This window comes from Planococcus citri, chromosome 2 (genome assembly GCF_950023065.1).
Source record: "Planococcus citri chromosome 2, ihPlaCitr1.1, whole genome shotgun sequence".
Lineage (NCBI taxonomy): Eukaryota > Metazoa > Arthropoda > Insecta > Hemiptera > Pseudococcidae > Planococcus > Planococcus citri.
In genome coordinates this window covers 22,869,181-22,891,920 of record NC_088678.1, presented here as the reverse complement: position 1 = coordinate 22,891,920, position 22,740 = coordinate 22,869,181, and the positions used below count along the sequence as shown (strand labels likewise).

The following is a 22,740-nucleotide window of genomic DNA, read 5'->3' as shown; positions in this document are numbered from 1 at the left end:
AAAAGAGCAAAAAACACCTCCCACAATTCATTTACAGAATTTTTGCATAGTTTTCAACAATTTTCCAATATATCGGATATCGGATTTTTCATATCGATTAATACAGGGTGTTTCACAGGAACCCGACGATTCTAAAGTTGAATTATACGTAAACAAAATGAGATACCGAGATGGTAGCAGTCTGTAAAGGTAGCCAATAAGATCAATTTTACTCTCCTATGGTTGGTTTTTACCATGGGATACTTGAAGAAACAGCAGGATGAATTTACGATTGAGACCTATTTTTGGAAGAGTAGATTTTTGACTTGCTCAACATGCAAAAAAGATTTAAGGATGAAGATTTTCAGAGTCCAAAAGTGATTATTTTGGTCATTCACATGCCCAGCCAGTCATGAAAATTTTTTGGGGATTGATTTCTTCACCTTTAAATCTTTTTCAACGTGCTTTGAGCGAGTCAAAAATCCACTCTTGCAAAAATAGGTCTCAATCGCAAACACATCATGTTGTTTCTTCAAGTGTTCCATGGTAAAAACCAAACATAGGAGAGTAAAATTGATCTTATTGGCTACCTTTAGAGACTGCTACCATCGCAGTATCTCATTTTGTTTACGTATAATTCAACTTTAGAATCGTTGGGTTCCCATGAAACACCATGTATCACTGTACACTCGCATATCACTATGTATCGATAATATCCCACCACTAGTAAAAGTGAGCCATGGAAGATCCACAAAGCTAACCAATGTTCAATCAGGACTCAACGAACCCTTCCAAGCATATCCCAACCTTATCAGTGATGTGTAGAATCGTACTTTTTTATGGACATACACGGAATTGCCTTTAAAGTAAGTACTAAAATTATGTCTATCTGAAAAGTTTTCTGAAATTTCAGAAAAATTAAGCAAAAACATGGTGAAAAAGTATTAAAAACATCTTAAAATTATTATGTAGAAACTCGAAAAAACTCATTGAAATCAGTTGAAAATAATAACATTATCTGATGCTTCAATCACAATTACCGATGGAATTTCTATGTAATGAGATATAAAAGATCAGGACTGAACAATTTTAATAACATTACTTAACCCTTATAATAATAATAAGCAGATTTTCCTGTATTTGATTGAATGGTCCAAACTCCAAAATCACTGAAAATCCATAATTCTTCATCCTCGACAAGTCGACAATTCACATAAGGGAAGAATTCCATCAAGTGATCAGCAAATCAGTTAACATTCTCTCCCCACATAATTAACCACACAGCTATTCTTTGACCCTAAATTATAAACAAAGGAATAAACAGACACTTCTCCTTCGTGTTGGTCTAATTAGTAACACGCTCAACGAGTATAGTAACCTCTTGTCCAAGATTCACATTTAACACTAACTATACCCAGCACAATAATACTGCTTAAAACGATGATTTCAGAGTTCAGCTAACCAGTAAACCCTGGACTAGGGAATTAACATTACGTTTCCTTGTACTGGGTAATTTAAGATAATTTGATTTACAACGATTAGAGGAAGGAGAAACGATGATGCCAAACCGAAGTGTTGAAATGTACGAAGGGGACTATTCGTCGTTGTATAGGAGTTTACCAGTTTTAGTATTCCCAAAAATACATATAATAGGTTTGTCTTACATTTGGTTGTCGGTATCGCGTATCTGTGCTCTCAGCGGTATTTGTGGGGGTTCGATTTGCTTGGACAGATGTATCAACTTAGCTAGACACATCGGTGAAAGGTGTATCAATGGTGTAGTCACGTAGAGCAGCGAACGTTATGGTTTAATTTTTAAACGACCGTACAAATGTGTGGTGTTTTACTACATCTCGTATATATTTTACTCGCGGCTGGAAAGTAACCCTACGGTTACGACAAGGACATAGGATGAGTCTAACTCTAAAAATTCCTTCGTTTTGTGACATGGAAGTGGAATCTGAACTAGAATAAGATATCGTTGTTGTGTGTTGATTCTTTCTCCTATATTTTAGAAACACTGGTGAGTTAGAAACAATAGTACATATTATCTCAATATATCAGCTTAATATTGGTCTTTACCTGTTTTGTGAAAAAGGGACGACAGTGGTCGAATTTTTGTAGAGATTCCTTTTGTAAGTATGTTATTTCGTTGCGAAGCGATACTGTAATTCGATAAAAATACGCGTACTTTTACTCGTATACGTAAAATTGTACGTATACGACGAGGTTGGAGTTCATTTTCAACGCTTTGAGAAACAGAGACGCAAATAAAAAAGGGCTGGAAGGAAGAAGGGATTTATAGAGTAAACGATCTCTCGTCTACGTAGCCTGGCGCTTGTGCTTGTGCTTGATTAAGAAAATAAATAACGCGTGTGCGGTATTTAGGCGAGAAAACGAGGCGATAACAAGGCGCCATCTTCCATCTCGTCAACTTGTTTCATAATTTGATTTCATTTTCGTCGTAAACTGCTCCGCTATCTCTATACTAGTACATGTTTCGTTATGTATACCTTATTCTACGATCTTTCGAAAAGTAGGTATTTTTTCCTGGTGCAAAATACTTAATAGTATCGTCGTCGACGACGCGATTAATTCGCGATGGCGACAGGAACACGACGAGGTGTTTGTCGCACGAGGCGACGAAGCGAATTAATGCGCCGTGTAATTGTACGAGTACCTTCGTAATAAGAACACTATGTTCAAGAAGGTTTTTACAATGTATATAGCTGCGGTGTTCTTCCTACTCGCATTTCCATCCCCTTTTCCGATCCACCGTATACATTAGTGGCGTTCTCATATCCTCGACTGTAAGTATACGATTCGCTGCTATCACATTCTCGTAACATTATTAATGAAAATTTAATTTCGAAAACGAAACGTTATCCTATCTGCCGACGCACGAGTCGCTTTTTCGATAAAATGTAGGTATTTTGAGCGCGTTAATTATACTGAAATTGTAGATGAGGTAGGAAAGTGGCGAAATTACGATAGGTAATTTTTCCAAGCTACGAGTGTATGGCGTTGGGTGAAGAGGAGCTGCTGCACGCGGAACTCTGGCTGGTGACTGGAGAGAGTTCACGAACTGCACTGAATAGAATGTGTAGTGTAAGAAGTGGTAGCGCACCGAGCCGAGCGCCGAGACAAGAGGAGAGATGGTAACTGTGTTATCGGTTCAATTACAGGTGGCGGAGGTAATTGACGATGAGAACGATACGAGCGACGACGACGGCGCTCCTGCTATGTTACATTAGGCAATAATGTACGATAGGTTGCAGACTACAGATTCGTAGGCGTTTCTTATGGTGGAGTGTTTTACGGAGTTATTTTTGGTGTTTGATTTTGTGAAGAGATGGGTTGAGGGAGGGTTTTTTTTAGAAGGAGCTGGTAAAAAGGGTATTGAATAAGTAAATGAATTATCAGTGGCTTGATTTGAGGTGTTTGGATTTTTTAAGCTTTTAAATTCTTCGGGGTGAATATTTTGAAAAACTTGAGAATTCTTGAAAATGAGTTTCATTTTTATCAAATGATGGATTTTATTAATTTTTTATTTACTTTTTAAAATTGAAATATCATCATTTATTTTTCATTTATGATTGATTAAAGTTCATGTAGAAGATTCAATAGTTAATTCAGCGATTTTATCTCCTTCAATGTTGAAAACTGGGAGATAACCATAACTTACGTTGATGTAATTGGACGTGAAGTTGATTTTTATTTTAAATTTATGATATGTTCCTTCTACAGTACTGTATCTACTAATTAATTTACACGTTGGCAAAAACTTGAGATTGTTTTGTTTTTTCGCTCTTCGCCACAAGAATGTCGTTCGTGATTTTTAAAAATGAATTATCTTCAGATATTTTTAGGGTATTTCAACTCATAAAATAATGTTCTCAGAAGCTCACTTAAGCTGTTCCAAATGAAATGAACTGATTTTTCATATTTTTTTTTCAACTTTATCACACAAAACGATTTTTTTTTCAAGCTGTGCTGCTTTGATTGAAGTGTAACTTTTTCTTTTGGTGAAAAGTGAAAGTATACAAATTGACACATTTTGTTTGAAATTAGGTTTTAGGCATTCCAATGAATTATTCCTCCAAAGAGATCTTGCCTAGGCTAATCATGGTAAAATAGAGTGCATTATTCTATTTTTGAAAATTTGAGCCATAATTCCTCCTCCTTTTTCTCCCTGGTTAACTGAATCTTATTCAAAATGTGTCAAATAATTTTCTGAATTGGAGCCATGCTTGAAAATGGCTCGGTTTGGCTGGATTGGGACGTTTTATAGGAAAAAGGGCAATTTTTCAATATTTTTGGAAAAATTGAGGTAAAACTGCTGCAAATGAGATCAAAATGAACCTATTTTATTCACTTTCATCATGCTACCTTTAAACATCTTAAGTTTAATTTTCAAATAGAGAACTTTTTGAGGAAAATGGGTTGAAAGTTTTGAATTTTTTTTAACATTGTTTTCAACATTAAACTCAGAATTCCAGTAAAATTGAGCAGTCTAAAAAAAATCAATATGGTAAAACCTAAAATTGCTGATTTGTCATTGACTGTTGAATTTCTGTTGTTTTTTTTTTGAACTGGGACTTTTCGATTTGAACAAAATCAAGTTGGATCGAGTGAGCAAGTTCTAAAAATTTCTGGAATTAAAATTCTTTTTTAGATTTTTAGCGAATTTTTGAAATTTAGAAAAATTTGAGAAGGCTGTTATTAGTTGAAAAAGTGAACCAATGTGAATTATTCCTTCATTTTAGCTCCCACAAAACAACAACTACTGTTGAGAGATTATTTTATAATGGATACAAGCTCTAGCTTGCATCTTACAACTCGTGTTACTAACTAGAAAATTTTAATAATAATGATAAGTATAAGCTTATTAATTATTGATTAGCGATGAAGTAATATTATGTTGATAGAAATCGAAAGTAATTACTTACTAATGACACTGTACGCATTTTCTGCCTCTTTTGCGGGTGTCCCCAATACTAGACACTTCGACAGAAATGTCTTACACAAAGCTCCTTTTTGTTTATAAGTTGACGAAGAACCAGCCATTGCGAGTAGCCGAAATCAAGTAAAGCTGCTGGTTAAAGATCCGACGATGCACAAGCCTTCGAGCTACAAGTCTCAGATCTATAAATAGTTCCCCACATTACCATACTTTCAGCACATAGGGATGCATTAATTTAATAACTGCTAAGGTGATGAAGGCATTCATCATCCTGGTTGCGAAAGCTCGTATCTCCAATTCCGAGATAACACCTCGTGTAAACCGTTCTTTTTTTTATTGTAGCTCTCCCTGTCAGACTTAAATGCTCAACTAAAAGGGGGTGGTACCCCTCTGTTAACTGTCTTTTAGTTGAGAATTATAGTCCAATTGGAAGCGCTACAGTGTAAAAAGAACATTTTACACAAGGCGTGATCTCAGAATTGGAGATACGAGCTTTTACAACTAGGATGACAATATTTCCTCATATCAAGTTCAAAAGTGAATTTTTGACCAATTTGTAAATTCCAGAAAAAGTGAAAAAAATCAAATTGATAAAAAAAAATACGGTGCAGTTTTTTTCACTGAAATATGTCCAGTGTATCTGCACAAGTGCACATCATCACTCAATTCGAATTTCACATTTTTGGAATTTTTGATGACTTTTTAAATCTTTCCAGAAATTTAACATCGCCCAGGAGCAGGGCTGTAAGGTAATTTATGTCAGTAAATTACGGTGGTATTTTACCATATTTTACAGTATTTTACCAAAAGTTTATTACCATATTTTACTATAATTTACCAAAAAGCAAAATGGAACACTTTTTTCCAACTTTCCTTCATAAACTTCCCAATTTCCATGGAAATTTATGATTTGAAAGTTACCAAAAATGTTCCCTATAAGTTTCCAAAAAATTTCTGTGGAAAATTCTCCATACCTAATCTCTAATAACACCTAAAACAGAGGAAAATTTACTTCAGGGGCAGGTCAGAAGTTCAGAATTTCGAAGTCAAACTACAAATAATTCTTCATATCCAAATTTGTAAAATACAGTAAAATACCGTATTTTACCATATTTTACCGCCGTATTTTACCAACTAATTAATTTACGGTAATTTAACAGCCCTGCTCAAGAGTGGTCAAAAATTAACTTGGAAGAAACCTGCAGCTTCGGTCGGTACTTTTTACCTGTGTCCTCCCCCCCCGGCATCTATAATTAACTTACCAAACAAAATTCAGCCACAAGGAAAATAATCCTGTCATAGTTTCTAAAAAAAAAAAAACAATCCCCAAATCCTCGTGACATTTTTTGTGTTCAGATTGAAAAAACACGAAGATTTTTTTTACCAAGCCTTTCATTCTTTACAAATGTCTACCCATCAATTGCCATCCGTTTATACCCACGTATGCGTGCAAAGATGACGTTTATTCTGCGATCAACAAAATGAGAAAGAAAAAAATCTATCCTACATTGCAAGTTGAAAAATTTAGCTCAGCACATAAGTCGCCCACTCCCATTCTTGCGTACACCGATACATCGCGAATACCTTTGGAAAGGGCGCAAATCCCTTTTCTAGTATAGTAAGAAATCCTCGTTGGTGAAATTTCGCCCCCGTACGCCAACGCCAACTTGTACGCTGTAGTAATTTTCTTATAAATAGAAACACCTACGGCGTATCATACGGATACCTATAGGTAGTGTTTTACCCGATGGCGTAACAATTGAAAGACGTAATGCGTGGGAAAATGTATATACACTCTCGGAAACTGATATAGCGTATTTAAATGACGAAAGAAAGAGCTAAAATCCGTTAAAATGTTAATAATTTAACGCTATACCTACTACGTAAATTTGTGCGACGTTATTTGCGTAGTAAGGAGTAGGTATATAGTAGATTTTGACGCGCCAAGATAGCGCGTAGGTATGTAGACGTACGTATAAAAAGGGGTGGTTTAGATTGAGAATGAATACGATAAAAAGAGGCCCGCAGCAGTCGTAGCAGCAACAACCAACGTCAATTGAAGTATAGAAATAATGTGTAACAGAGTATACACATATTTGACTGAAGTAACGACCACCATAGACCGTTTACTAAACACATCCAGTGAAATTGGTGTTTGTGTAGGGGGCTGCGAGGCAAAGAGGCGTTCGGTTCGGGTAAAGGCGCGCAAAAGCATATGACGACATTTTCAATATTACTACCGCCACCAGGTCACATTACATCGAACTATATATACGTACGTACGTCGTATACAGTACACCACGTTAGGCATTTAGCAGCGAAGACGAAACTAGCATAGCTGAGGATCGCGACGAGGTATATAGTATCGAATAATACTCGACGGAGTTTTTCCAATGGGGGACAGAGGAGCTCGTAGTTGTATATGTGAGGAGACTCGGGCGCCGTCGACGACGACGAAAAAGGGAAAAGGAAAAGATCACAGCTCGGAGTGAACGAGCGAGCGAGATGGAAATACAGAGAGCTTCGTATGATACTCGACAGAGTTAGCAGATCCTGCGCCCCAGCGTCGAAGAAGAGAAGAGGGTTAAAGAGACGCCGCAGCACCGAGTATACTACATAAGCAGCAGAAAACATTAAAGAAAAAGCAGAACGTTTTATAAAGTGTTCATGGTTTATTCATGAGGGAATGAACACAACTGAACTGAAATTGGCGTTTGGGATACGCCGCGGCGATGAGGTGGCGAAGAGGGACGTCCGAGTAAAAATTTGTGTTGTGCTGTTGCGTATAAGTATACGAGACTTGGATGTGTAGGTAGGTGGTTGGTACGACGTCGGCGATAGTAGTAGTACAATTTCGAGGGGTTCGTAAAACCATTCGAGTTATACGCTTTCGCGCCGACGAGCCGTTTAATTTGACCCGTATTGAATCCTCCCCCGAATCCGGATTCATCCCCGACGAGTTGACTCTTCTGCTCTCTCTCTCTCGCTCCAACGTCGCTTGGCTGAAAATCTCGACGTTTGTATGTTAAACGAGATATTTATATCGTTAGATCTTTTACGTACTCTCTATCTTCTTCCTTATGGGATTTGTTTGCAATGATGATATTCGCGAATGGTTCCTGTTATATCACTCTAGTGCCTCTCTCTTGGACTATTTATCACTCAATTACCACCTATGATGATTGTGGATGTTCTTGAAGGTATGCAATGTGTGAGGATCATTATTTTCATTACTGAGGAGCTCATATTTCGTATGTTTTTCTCCCCCCCCCTCCCACCCCTGTGATAACATTGCTATCTGCATAATGGAAAGTTTTTCTAATAAAGACGTTCGCAACAGAGGTACGTATGTAGATGAAAGCAAAAAGGAATCTGATGACATGTTGTATACAGATATTTTGCTAGACATAACATTATGTACTGCTTTTTATCCTTCTACTGTAGTATATTTAGTATCGATTGAGTCTCAGCTTCGTTTACCCACGTCGTGGAGATGCGAGAACTAATCCACGACAATTTCAACACACTCGCACGTCTTCGCCAATCTAGCAATATACTCGTACGTGGCTCATTAACTCTATACGCTATCATCATCATCATCATCACCATCATCATCATCATGAAAGAGAATAAAGCCAAATAGCAGAATTAAGGGGATGCTGTGCGTGTTTCTTTGATAAACTGAAGCACAATATGAATCGAATTTAACTAATACACAGTCACCAACTACTCCTTCTCATCTCTTGACTCTCCTTAGGGATGCAGTACATATTTCAGAGACGTGTGTGTGTGTGAAAATACACAAGCAACATACGTTGGAAGGGTTGCGAAAAGGTTATAACACCTAATGCTATACTGACTCCCTGCCCATCTTGCCTCTTCTCTATAAGCGATATTTTGATATGTCGAGGTAATTCAGATAAATGGAAAAGTTTTCAGCTACATAATCGCGCGGTAAACTTTGGCAAAGGTGTTTATGGAATCTTCTCGCAGCAGGATATCCGAGAAGGGGAGAAACTGTTAGCATATAACTTAAGTTTCGCTAGTTTGGTTTGGAAAAACCGTATCAATAAGCGAAACACACAGTCAACAATGATAAAATCGATGATAAACTGTATCACGCGATATAACCGAGTTTTTTTTTCTGTTTTTTTTTTTAATTCGTTATTCGGCGATGTTTTCGTCGTTGTGTTTTTTTTTCAGCGCATTTTTTCCCTCGAGAGTGTTGCGAGGGAAAGGACACGACGAGGTGGGAGGGATAAAATTATACGTGTAAACGCGATGCTAAAACGTCAACGAATTTACTCGCTAAGGTCACTAATCTTCCTGTATATAAAATGTATAGTATGCTATGAATACGCGACGTACTGTACGAGTATACTGTGCTTTTTCGGTGCTTTTTCTATACCACCGCCGCGCCGCGCCGCGCCGTTTGGAGCAATTTAATTGCAAGTTGTGCGCATGCGCTTTGTTGGCCGTCAAAAGACGCGGCGCGGTCGTGTGAACGGTGCACTACTTCAGGAAGAGTTATACTCGTAGTGTGTATCTCGAAGGACGATAGAGCGGCACGAATACTCGAGACGAATGAAATATTTTTATTTAAGAGGAGTTTTCTCATATTTTTTGTACCTTTTTCTTTCGCCTTTATTCTTCGCGTCTCGTGAGAAATGAGATTTGTCGATGTGATGGGATTTTGAGTTATTGATATTTTTTACGTTTTGTTTTATCCTCTTTTTTTTTTTGAAGGGTGGTCTATTTATTATTTTTTTTGAAGGCGATTGTTTAACGATGCGTAGATCAAGGAGGGGTTCGTTTACATTAGGTACCTTTTTTTTCAATTTTGGTTCATTTTTTATATGCAAAGGACTTTTTTCATCTTGCAAAAAATTTGGGTGTTAAAAAAATTTCTTTAAACATTTTTGGTTCTTATATGACACAAAATATGAGAAAATTATGGAAAAATTTGTGATTTTAAATGAATTGTGCATCTTTTTTACTATTTTAGCAACCAACTTTTGCATTTTTTTTTGCGAATTTTCCTTCTGGGTTTCTCAATTTTTTTGCCATAATAGTTCAAAAAAATACTAAAAAAAATGTTCAAATCTCAAGTTTTTTTTGCCCTTGCTTTGCTTGGGCAGGGTGTGAAATGGTCATGAAAGTTATGAATTTTGCTGTAGAAACGGTCGTGGAAATTGTTTGAAAAGCCAATAATAAAATGAAAAAAAAATCAAAAGTTTGTTCAAAAACACAGAAAAATGAAAAAATTGAAGTACCTACTTGCCTACAAATTGAAAAAAATTTCCTCACAGTTTCAAATTATTCAATTTTTTTTTTGGGGGGGGGGGTGATTTTCTTGCAGTGAAAATGTTAAAAATAGGTCATGAAAAAGGTCGAAATTTCTTTGCCTGGAATTTTTTTTAGACACCCTGTTGGGTGAATTGTTTTTTTTTTCAAATTTTCTGAAAAATTGATAGAGTGAGACACCTTGTCCTGGATAGCTCGGAGTAGGTTGAAACCAGTCACCCTATGCACAGAATCATTTGAAAATACCAAATAAATACATAAGATCGACAAATTATTGGTACTAGTGAACAACTTGAAAATACACATAAGGATAAATCAATATAAAATAATAGTAGACTTATTTTATGATGGACACAAGCCTTTTTGCCATTGACTTTTTAGATATGGACTGCTAGAGGTACATAAGCCAATGGTCTTGAACATAGTTCATCAGTTAGTCGAGGTTTGGCTTCTGCGCATTCGGACTGGGCATTCACATAGGGGCGCTAGTGAGCTGGCCAGAATGTTTTCATTTTTCAGATGGGGCTTTCTTATCAGCGTTTACGAAAGCATTAATTTCAAGGGGTGAAACTGAAAAATTAATTTGATATCTATACATTATTTTTACGATTATTATTGCATATGAATCATGACCGAATCATAATTTCATTTTTAACTCGTAAATCCAACGTTTTGGTAAAATACAACTGATAAGAAAGGGTTAAGAAAAAAGCCCAGTCTGAACTCCAGAACAATGGGCACACTAGCGCCATCTACGTGAGAGACTGGTCCGAATGCCAGAATCTGACAAATGACGTCGTACCAGGTGACGGTGTTATACCTCCCGCACCTCTGTGTAACCGTACCTGGGTGGTGTAACGTCACAACAGAGCTGGCGCATGCGCAGATCGCACGACTTACTATGTTCAAGACAATAGCTGTATGTTAAGCTTATGGGCCGCTAGCAGTCCATATCTAAAAAGTCTATGCTTTTTGCTCGCATCTTACAACTCGTGTTAGTGAATAGAAAAATCTTAATAATAATACTGTTAAGTATTAGCTTAAATATTATTAATTAGCGATGAAGTAATGTAAAAATAATGAGACATGGTTAGGTTAAATGCTTTTCATCTGAGTCTTAAGGTATAGGTGTAGATATAATGATCGACATCTATAGGGAAGAGGTGCATAAATTAAGCTAAGTAAGCATATTTCACTATTTACTGGACACTGTTCTCGTACTTATCATCTGTCTCTTTTGGGGGCTCTACTCAGGCTAACTTAAGAACATTGACAGAAATGGATTCCACGAAGTCCTTATTATTTGAGAAATACCTCTGATGACCAGTAAAATCGGAGAAATATCCAATGTTCCATAATTAATAAATATAATTATTAAACACGTTAAATTGCACAAATTATCCACTTAGACAGTGGGCTAAGCCAGGTAGGAGGGACCGAGGGGAAAAGCTCCATTGCCTTTACATCTGTATGTTGATGAGAAACCAGTCACCACGAGTAACTGAAACCAAGTAAAGTTTATGCTCAGAGATCCAATGCATGAGCCTTCGAGCTACAATACACAGATCTATAAATAGTTCCCCACATTACCATACTTCCAGTCTGTAAGGGGGATTATTTTAGTAACTGTTAGGGCAATTAAGGAATATTTCCTCATATCAAAATGAGCATTCAAAAATAATGAGATAGTTTTACAAATTCTTGAGTAAGGATAGAAATGAAAATTTTGCTGGTGATTGCATCAATTTTTTTTTTCAATTCGAAAAAGTAGTCCAAAAATCACAAAAATGTCTTGACTCTGGATTTCAATGAACTTTACGAACCTTGTTAGATGTTGGGTGAATTTTTGTTGACAATTCTCTAGTTTTTCTGAGTAAAATGATGAAATGGACAGAGAGGGGTGGAGAGAAGAGGGTGAATTTTGAAATCCTATACCTATAGATAATGTATTACCTTCACTGAGAAAAATATCAAAAGATTCCTATTAGAATATGTATTTTAAAAATTTGGGGACATCCTGAAGACCAGATTTATGGGAGGGAGGGGAGGGGGTAACTATATGGGTGGATTTGACGACATTGACACCGTACGAATTTTCATTTTGGGAGCACGAAATGGGCACGAATTTAGCTTTCTGGGTTTGAGTAGCTCCCCCCCCCCGATTTAATGACTTTCATGAATTTTTTGAATAATTTTTTGTGGCAATTTTTTGATTATGTATTATGGATGTTTTTTGTTAATCGATTTTTTCGAAAAAATTGAAAGTATTGAATGCAAAAACTAATAATACGTGTGTTTTTGTTTTGTGATTACAGAAGAGAAATTCAAAGTCGATGGTAATGCTCACAGCGCGGCCATGAAAACGGAAGAATTATTTGGCGTAGAGTCGATGGACTGTTCGACGATGACGAGCAGCGACGTAAAATGCTGCGGCGGCAGCGACGACCTCGACGACAGCAAAGACTTATCCAGTAGTATTTCCTCGATGGTAGACGACAACGATAGAACCAACGGTACCAGTAATAATAGTAGCTGCAGTAACAACAACAACGACGATTGTTGTAGCATTTCGAATAGCGGAGACCACCGCGACGACCTATGCGGCACGGGTTCGACGACGACGGCAACGACGACGACGAAAACTTGTAGCAGTAGCAGTAGTAGTAGTCTGGACGACGATATGCAAGACTTATACGGCAGTAGGAACTACGGCTTGCCTAGCTCCAGACCTACCATGATCAGCGCCAAATATCGCCAAAAAGAAGAAAGGCGAAAAGTGTTGAAGTTATCGATGCACAAGCTGAAACGTATCGAAGATCCGGAGAGCTCGTTACGACGCTCGGTACTGATCAACAATACGGTGAAACGTTTGCAACGCGAAGCAAAGGAAGAAAAATCGCAAAAAAGTCAAATTACTTCGAGTCTGGCGTCGCAAAACAAATGTTTCGGTTTGACGAGCGACTTTTTAGTGAAACAAGAAGAGAACCTGAAAAACGACTACGTTGTTGGCGGTTCGCTCAGCAGCCGGACGTCCGATCAGCTGCTGGACATAACGAATTTACCGGACGGTAAAACGTGCTCGAAATACGGCAACGATTGCCTAGACTGCGACGAGGCGATTTCCGATCTGACATTCCCCGGCGACCGAAGCCTCTCCAAAGGACGTAAACGATCTATCGACGAGATCGAAGAGGAATGCGACGTTCTAAGTCAATTTTATTTACCACCGCCTACGCCTCACGTGCCTCATATGATATCGAAGCTAGACGAAGACGAAGACGAAGACGTTAACGTAGTCGATATCGATACACCAGTCGAATCGCTGACGAAAAAGAGACGCGGATGCGGCGACTCGTCCGATACCCTTAGTTGCTGTCTAACCGCCGCCGATCGTCTACGCGACAATTTACCATCGTCGCATTTCGACGAATGGTCCATGGATGAAAGTATACTACTTCAAGCTACCGCCCAAACTTCGCAACCGGCTCCTAGCTCGTCTCCTTTTTCCTGCGGTCATTCGTCCATGCTGAATGAAATAGTCGTTTATCATAATCTAATCGCCTCGTTAGAATCGTAGCATTTAATCTAAATGGTGTTGTACCCAATGTGAACGCCGCACAGTTTAGTAAAATGGGACCCAACCGGGGTCCAGACTCCCTTGTTTTTCTTTTTTCATTAATTATTTTGTTTTTTTTTCTTTTGTTTGTGTACGTGTATGTATATCGCGTCTCCGCGGAGCCAGCGAGTATTTATATTACTTCCCCCCCCCCAACTTTATATTACGCGAAATTTGATTCTCTCTTAAGATGTGTTTGTCCCCCCCCCCATTCTCCCATTTGTAATGTCCTTCTCGTGTATTAGAATTTAAGCTGTATGTAAACATGTGTGTGTGTTTTTTTTCCTTTCTTATGTATTTGTATAGGTAGTACCTTCTGTTTTCCTCTCTATTTCTGTCTTTTTCTCTCTTTTGTATAATTCTTCTTCTCTCTATACCTATTTATATCGTGTATTTTTATTTTATGTTGTATTTTCGCCTTGCGCATGGATATATTTTTTTTTCTGTCTCACACACCCTACTCTTTTATACTATTACGGGTTTTCATCGAAAATTTAATGAAATTTAATTCAATTTTTTTTTTTTTTTTTGGTATTCGATGCCTCATTCAGGTTGCCATATATTTTGTTGCCGAGGTTTAGAATATGTATTGTTGTTTTTTTTCTTTTAATTTTTTTCTGTGTTTTTCATCTCTTAGTTGAGATTTTTTTATCGTGATGACAGTGGATTGTGTAGCCTATTTTTTTTTTTTTTTTGGCTATTTTTCTCAATTTCGAGGTTACCGGGTCCGCGTGTTTTGGTGGTTTGTTACACACTGTGATAATGCGATGAAATTTTACGCATTTTGGTACCCGTGTATGAAATTGGATAGATTAAAAAAGGCTTCCAAAATTTTTTTTTCAATATTAAACAATATAATAATGGTGCTTAAACTTATAAATTCGAGCGTTAGTGTCGACTTAAAATATAAGATTATGGTTATTAATACGCTGACAGATAAAAATTTTTGAATGTAACCCATGTTTGTCTCCTTTCATGTTTTTAGAACCAGTTTTAAACTTTGTAATTGAAATTAGTTAAATTTACCTATTTTTATTCTGTTTTTTGGAAGAAGAGTTATGCCCCAGGAGGGTTTTTAAAAACTGAAGTTATCGATTTTTGACCTATTTTACTTCAATGTTATCAAAATAAAATTTTAAACTTTGTTGTTCAAATTCGAAAATTTTTTTCTGCCCTGTTTTTGATAAAAGAGTTCTGCGCCAGGAGGATTTTTAATAATATTTTATTGATTTTGGTTCTTCTCAGATCTGGTGTATTTGAAACTGATTTACACTTTGGTGACTAAAATTGGCCGAATTTTAAATTTTTTCATTTTTTCGATAAAAGAGTTCTGCGCCAGGAGCAGTTTTGTAAAATTGTGGTTTCATCTTATGATTGTTTTTTCTCCTCGTGTTATTCAAACATGAATCGAAACTTGTTCATTCAAATTGAAAAAAATTAATTTTCCTCTCTGATTTTCAATAGAAGAGTTCTGCGCCAGGAGGAGCTTTGAAAATTCAATATCAATTCTTGTTCTTTTTGGATCCGATGTTTCTGAAATGAATTTTGATCTTCATGATTGAAATTGATCCTATTTATTCATTTATTCATCATTTTCAAAAAAAAAGAGTTCTGCGCCAGGAGGATTTTTGAAAATTTAAATGATTAATTTTTGATTTCTTTTACTTGTTGGCATTACTGAAATAAGTTAACAAATTCATTACTGGAATTGACAAAAAAATTTCTACCCGAGTTTTGATGTGGGAGTTCTGCGCCAGGAGGATGTTGATGATGAATCATTGATTTCTATTCTTTTTAGATCTGGCGTTTTTAGAACTAATGTAGTCCTTGGTGTGTAAAATTGGCCAAATTTATCAATTTCTTTTAGATTTTTCAATAGAAGGAGTTCTGCGCCAGGAGCAACTTTGTAAAATCGAGGTTTCATTTTTTTTATTGTTTTTACTCTCATGTAATTTAATATGTTTCAAAACTCAGTTGTTGAAATTGAAAAAAAAAATACTTTCCTCCTTGGTTTTCAAAAAAGAGTTCTGCGCCAGGAGGATTTTTATCAAGTGAAAAATTGACGGTTTTGCATCTTTTTTAGTCTCATGCTATTCAAATCAATTCTAAACCTTTCATGAAATAAGTAAAAAAGATTTTCCTCTATCTTTTGAAAAAGAGAGTTCTGCGCCAGGAGCATTTTTAAACATAATTTCTTTTTCAAACTTGGATGATTCTGGAAGGGTTATGTAAGTTGATGACTGAAATTGACCAAATCTATTCGTTTTCCCTGGTTCTTGAAGAACAGAGTTCTGCGCCAGGAAGATTTTTATGAGCGGTTTTGGTGTTTTTCCTTTTGGAGATCTGATGTTTTTTTGAAAAGATTTAGAGTCCTGGCGATCTATTTTTCAATGACTCACATAAAGAGTTCTGCGCCAGGAAGATTTTAAATAAACGAATTGATCCATTTTCGACCTTTTTCACATTAACCTTATTAAAATAGGTAGCTTTAATATTCGTTTCTAAAATCAACGAAAATTCCCTGTCTCCTTTGGTTTGAAAAAATTGAATTCTGCGCCAGGAGGACTTCTTACCAAAATTAAAATCTGCAAAACACGATTCTTCGGAATTAAAAAAATTGAAATGGGGTTATAAAATTTATGTATCGTAAAAATGTGGCCCACCTCGAATAACTTGGTCCATTTTCATCTAATTCTAAAAAAAAGTGTATGAATTAAACCCTCTTGATGGAATATTCATCACACCCTCGTTCGAAAACGATTTTTAAGATAAAATTTCCAGTATTTGTCGAGCACTAAAAGACGTTCTCTGTTCAGTGTTGAAATTCCATATCCGTCGACGCACATTCGATTTATAGTAACATTTTTTCTCGCTTCATTATCGCAACTTATATTTTCTCTGGGTACGCTTCGAATGGAAAATTGTTTTTTACCATTTTTTTTTTCTAAGCTTCATAATTTTGATAATGTAAATAATTATTTTGTTTTAAAAAAAATACAAAAGAAAAAAACAATCGTGTGTGCCGTGTACATAATCGTCATTTAATTGATACATGTTTTGATTTTACCAATTTCAACGAAACCAACATTTTTAAAAATTTTTGTTTTCCATTTTTTTTTTTATTATTTTGTTTTATTCTTTTACATATTGACATAACTTTCAACGCTGTCAAGAAGATGAGGTAATGCTTATTCTACATGACTTTTTTTTCGTTTAGTTTGTTTTTTTTTCGTTTTTTTTTGTTTGTTCTGTTTTTTTTTTTTTTTTTTTACTAATGAGCTTGCGCTGAGGTGGGAAAATTATTTATGTATAAAACGGTGGCGGCTTGTGAAAGTGTTCAATTTCGCGATAGTAATTAAGTTGCGCACTCTATGACATATAATCGTAAGTTGTGCACTGTGTTGGATTTTTTTTTTGTTTTTAGAGAAAATGTGGAAGTGATGATGGATGCGCTTTTTTGTATTTTTGTTACAAGTTTTTGCTGTACCTACTCGTTTTATACAATTACGAAAAATCTACTTAGTTGAATTTTTTACATGGTTTTTTCCACTTTGATATTCATCAGCCGCCACTGCTGTGTACAAGTATTTTTTTTTTTTTTTTTATAACGGCCTTCGATGTATCGGCCAAATTACCATTTATACGTTGACGCTTCAGCAGAGACGGCAAAACGCACGATAGGGTTTTTAATGAAAAAATTTACAGAGTGTTTATATGAAACATTTTATTATGTTCCCATGTAAATTTACATACATAAATGTACTCTTTAAGACAAAAAAAAAAGTAATCGATGTTGAAAAATTACGAAAAAAATATCATTGTAAATACTGTTGTAAAAATCGTGTTACTTTTAACGATATATTAGTGTTCATACGGTGTAAAGAAGTTTTGTAAGGTTTTTTTGCTTTCTGCGCGAATGTTACCAATACACAAATGATAATGAACGCTGGTATTAGTGATATTTTAGAGTGCTGCTTTTGTGTGTGATAAAAAGTAAATAATTTTTATTTGTACAATACACTGTGATTACTAATATTGCCCTTAACAATATTTTTCTCCGTGAGCCGTTTACTAGTTTTTTTGTTTCTTTGGCCCGTACAATATAATAATATGTTTTTTCATTTAAAATGTGTGGAAATAAAAGCTTTCACCGTATCGGTGTGAGCATCGCTCTCTATAGAATATTTATTCAACTGGCTTGGAAACGTTCTCCTTTCAACGTTTTATCGTTTATTTTCCTTAGCGTAGGACTTTTTTTTTTTTTTTTTGTTTTCCTTTATAAGATTTTGCGATGTTACGGCATTAAATAGTAATAAAGTAAGAACAGATTTGTTAGGCTGTGCTTAAAGTTAATTTAATGTACGTACCTGTGTTTTTCCTTTTATTTTTTTTTCTTGTAATGAATTTATTATTGTTGGGGCAAATTTTTTTTCGAAGATATTTACTATTGGGAACAATTTATTATTTAAAGAAGTGATTTTTTTTTTTTGCTTTTTACATTCTTTCGCTTCCACATTTATAATTTGTATATAGAAACCGATTTAGTTGTGTTTTAAGCATGCATAATATAATACATACACTCGTGTATAAATTTTTATTTTATTTTTTTTTCTGCGGTCGCGAATTCATTATATACCTTATGTTTAATCAATATTATTAATTTTATTGATTGTTGTAATATTATTATGATAACAAGTAAATGTCTCATTGATTTTTCTCTCATGTTTATTTTTTCCTTGCGAGGATTTACTAAGAACTGGATAATGATTTTTGCAAAAGTGAGTATTCTGAAGGTGCTGGAGTGAGTCGATTCAAATGAAAAATTGAAGTTTTTAATGGCTCAAAAAATGGATATGGGTTCATGAACTTGCTCAGATAAGAAATAAACAAATTAGATCAGATATATTCTATTTCTAGCGCAGAGAAAATCAACATAATTTATTACTTGAAGAACTTGGTGAGTATAAATGATGGTAAGTACGTACTTATTAGAGCCTTCAGGCTTCAAGCATCAATCTTAAGATTTGAAACGGATCATTTCTCGATTGCTGACTTCAGAGTCAATAAACAGGCCTATGGTGGAGGACACATCCACAGATCCTTCGTGATATTTGAATCTTGGTCAATGAATAATGATTGAATTTTTCTTTTAGAAATTAATGTATTCTATGAAAGCTTCGTAGAAAATATAAAAATGTCCATTTATCTATTTTCAAATAAAATGTGACTGAAATTGCAAATACACATACCTACTTGAGTGAGTAGAAATGCATTATTCTCCATCTCTAAACTTGAAAACACTATCACGATGGGATATTCTCATACTTGATCAAATCTGGAGCTTCTTATTTGATCACTATAATCGACAAAAAAATATTCGTATGGTGGAACCTTTGAATATCTGCAAGAGCTACTTGAAAGTTCACAGATGATGTAGGAGAAATTTTTCTATTTGAAAATTGCCAATTCTTCTTAATTATTTTTCCACAAGTCAATATCTTGAAAAAATTTCTTCATAAATGTTTTGATGGGTCCCCATGAGAAACACAGTCAGCACATTTTTTGAAATTATTATAAACCTTACTAGACTGGTGTGTTGTGAGTAATTCAAGCAGATAAATTACCCCAAAAAGGGTATAAGTACCTTCATACATATAAAAATATGGTTCTTCGTGCATAAAAAACTACTTCGATGCTCAAAGCAGACCAAATCACCAGCCTTATAAAGCTCAATTCACGCTAAAAATGGATTCAAAATACAAAACTTTTCCTTCCCAGACGAAACATATGCAACACATTCCACATAACGCTCAATATCACAGCATACGTGGAAATTTCCAAGGCACGATATACCCGAAAATAAAGCTTATTCTACTAATTCGCGTCTTATTTTATCTATCACGATAGATACGAGTAATATTTTGCATTTCAGCGACTAAATGATACCATAAAAAAAAGCAATAACTCGCCTTGCAAAAAATGAAGTTTTGCTACCAAAAGTCATAAATTGTTTTTAATATTTCGGACGAATGCTTAAGCATTACAAACTGAAAGGAAACATCATAAAATTATTTTAAAAGCCGGAAATAATGTATAACGTGGGTCGAAGATGAACAAATTCGACCTTATACAATGGCAATTCGAAGTATTAAAAAAGTCGTAAATGAGCTATAAAAATTTTATAATCTAAATTTAAAATGTATAGTGACAAAATCGTAAAATAATGGAACAAAAAAGTTTAAAACTTTATGATATTATCGGCGGTACGAAGAAAAACTAATTTTAATGAATAATGTCTTCGCAGTTCGCATATCAAAGCGTGTAGTCTTCAACGAGGTACTTAAAAAAATTTTCAGCTTTCTTTTCACAGCTACTTGTGTACTACAAGGTTGAGTGCTTCGATGCAGACGACGAAAAATTTCAATCTGAAAAGCGAAATTTATGGGGTAAGTTTTTATTTATATGAGAAATATTTTTTACTTTATGAATTGAAAAATTACTTCGAGTTGAATTTATACGATGGAAGAATTCTTGCCTTCAGTTCGCTCGAGTTACATAATCAACAATCAACATGTTTGATTTCAACAGGTATCGAATAAGGAAAATTATATGTCACTTCTGTTATCATAAAGGAACAGTTATACAGCTTCGAATCATCAGTGGAAAAATTATTACATAATTACATATATTGTGTAGACAACTTCATCACGAGGTGATCCATTCTTGTTGAAAAATTTGCTGACGTGCAGAATGAATATTACGTCTGAAATGAAAACAGGCATCAGTTATGGTAGGTATTTAGAATTAGAAACTTATGCTTTGTTTCATTTAAAAACTGCAAACCTTTTCGTTCATCCAAATTCTAGATATTTGGACCCTTCATATTTCCTCTTCATTATTATTTCACACGGACGTACTTCAATAAATAAAGCCATATTCTCTTTATTTAGTTCGCGGGTTGTTCGATTTTGAGATACGAGAGCAACCAACCAACCCCCTAGAGGAAATACACGATTAAAAAATGCATTAAATAATTGCAATTTTAAACATAGTAAATTTACTGATATGTCACACTACAAGTTTATTTTATAAATCATAAATTATTCTGTAAATTAATTAAAATACTTACCAAAATTGCTGTCTCTTGGGATTTTTTAATAAAAATGAAAAAATCAACATCATATGTTTTTCAAATCCATAGAATAAAAATAACAGAAGTACAAATGTTGAGATGGTATTTCTCTGCGCAAGGCGATTTTTCTTTTTGCGTAACAGTCGTTCATTTCGTTCATGCCGTTCACTAAATCGTCACAAATTCGAGGCTTATTTTTTTTCATATATTCAAAAATTCAAAATTCATCAAACATCATTCATCTGCGATCTTTTACGTGGCAAATTCATCTGGATCAAAATTAAAGGCGATAAAATGTTGTCTATCGATACAATTTGTAGTATTATTACGTTATACTTATTTTCATTTATAGGTTTTGTAGGGGTCGACAATGATGACAAAACTTTTACATTTCAGTTCAAGTTTTAAGTTTTTAGTTTCAGTTCAAGTTTTCAGTTTTTAGTTTCAGTTTTACTTTTTTCAGTTCAAGTTTTTAGTTTCAGTTTTCAGTTTTCATAATTTCTTGAGGTTCAAAACGAAATGAAAGTGAAACATTTTTTTCTCTTTTCTTTCATGAATTTTCAATTTTCATACACTAGGTAATCTAATTTGCTACTTTGCAACAAAAACTTCAAATTTCAAATTCAAACATTTAACATTATTACATTTCAAACTCAAAAATTATGAATAAATATGCAGGGCTGTGCAGAGAAAATCCAGGCCTGGGGGCCCGAAGAAAAGACAAGTTAATGCTACTTGGGAGGAGGATTGCATCGTCCTTTTGCCGACAAAAAATTGTTATTTTGCCACAATAATCAAAATTTTACTTAATTAACGTGTTGAGCACTAGCTGTAGTACCTATCAAAAAACTTTGAAAATCCAGTAGTTCTGTTCTGTTCTGTTCAGAAAAAGTGAAAAATTTGCATTTTTTGTATAGGTACTTACAAATAGCTTCTTGAGAAATTTTCAATTTTGGAAAATTTGTGATTTAAAAAGTAGGTAGAACAACATCAATTTTAATGAAAAAATTGTGTTTTTCTGATCTCAACATTTGTCAAATTCAATTGGGTTTCTTGAAATCGTAACTCTGAGAAGAGAATCAAATTGAATTGACCCATGACCCATGGCCCATGACATAGCGAGGGCAAAAGATTGGATAATTTGTAGTTCAAAAAGTAGAACAATAATTATCAATTTTTTTAATGAGTGAGAGAATTTGCCATTCGGTTTTTCTTATTTCAACTTTTTCTAAATTTCATCAATGATTTTCTTAAACTCTGACTCTGAGCGGAAAGAAGGGATATAAGAATTTTAAGAATAGATTGATGATTTTGTCGAAAAAATTTAGTGAATAGTAAAACTTTTACATTTCAGTTAAAGTTCTTAGGTTTTAGTTTCAGTTTTATTTTTCTCAGTTCAAGTTTTCTCTTTTCAGTTTTCAACTTTTTAGTTTCATTTCAGTTTTATTTTTTTCAGTTCAAGTTTTCAGTTTTCAGTTCAAGTTTTTCTCATTTCAGTTCTAGTTTCAGTTTTAGTTTCAGTTTCTCCATTTCAGTTCAAGTTTTCAACCAGTTTCAGTTTTAGTTTCAGTTTCAGTTTTCCATCACTGCGCGTCGACTTCAACTTTGAAAATCAAAATTTGTGAATGAATAAATGTAATATCATACTCGTCCGATCGGTCCGATCCACCATCTATCGTTGGTCTTGTTTATTTTTCATTGTTTACAAAGACCTATATGTGTGTTCAAAAAGCTAGTAATTTGACC

General features: G+C 34.8%; 1 protein-coding gene and 1 long non-coding RNA gene across 4 annotated transcripts in view; one reads left to right on the top strand and one right to left on the bottom strand.

The window, feature by feature from the left end:
- Positions 1 to 18,579, top strand: part of LOC135835081 (uncharacterized) — a 74,355-nt gene extending 55,776 nt beyond the window's left edge. For all 3 annotated transcript variants that reach the window (XM_065349155.1, XM_065349158.1, XM_065349157.1), the window contains exon 2: positions 12,562 to 18,579. In XM_065349155.1, the coding sequence (XP_065205227.1) occupies positions 12,562 to 13,823 (1,262 nt within the window). In that variant the 3' untranslated portion in view covers positions 13,824 to 18,579. The remainder of the gene's footprint in view (positions 1 to 12,561) is intronic.
- LOC135835083 (uncharacterized) lies at positions 18,070 to 21,169 on the bottom strand. Its single transcript, XR_010556815.1, has 4 exons — positions 20,992 to 21,169; positions 20,706 to 20,859; positions 20,363 to 20,625; positions 18,070 to 20,287 (listed from the first exon to the last, which is right to left on the bottom strand). It is a non-coding gene; the product is annotated as an uncharacterized LOC135835083 (long non-coding RNA).
- Between the last annotated feature and the right edge of the window lie 1,571 nt (positions 21,170 to 22,740).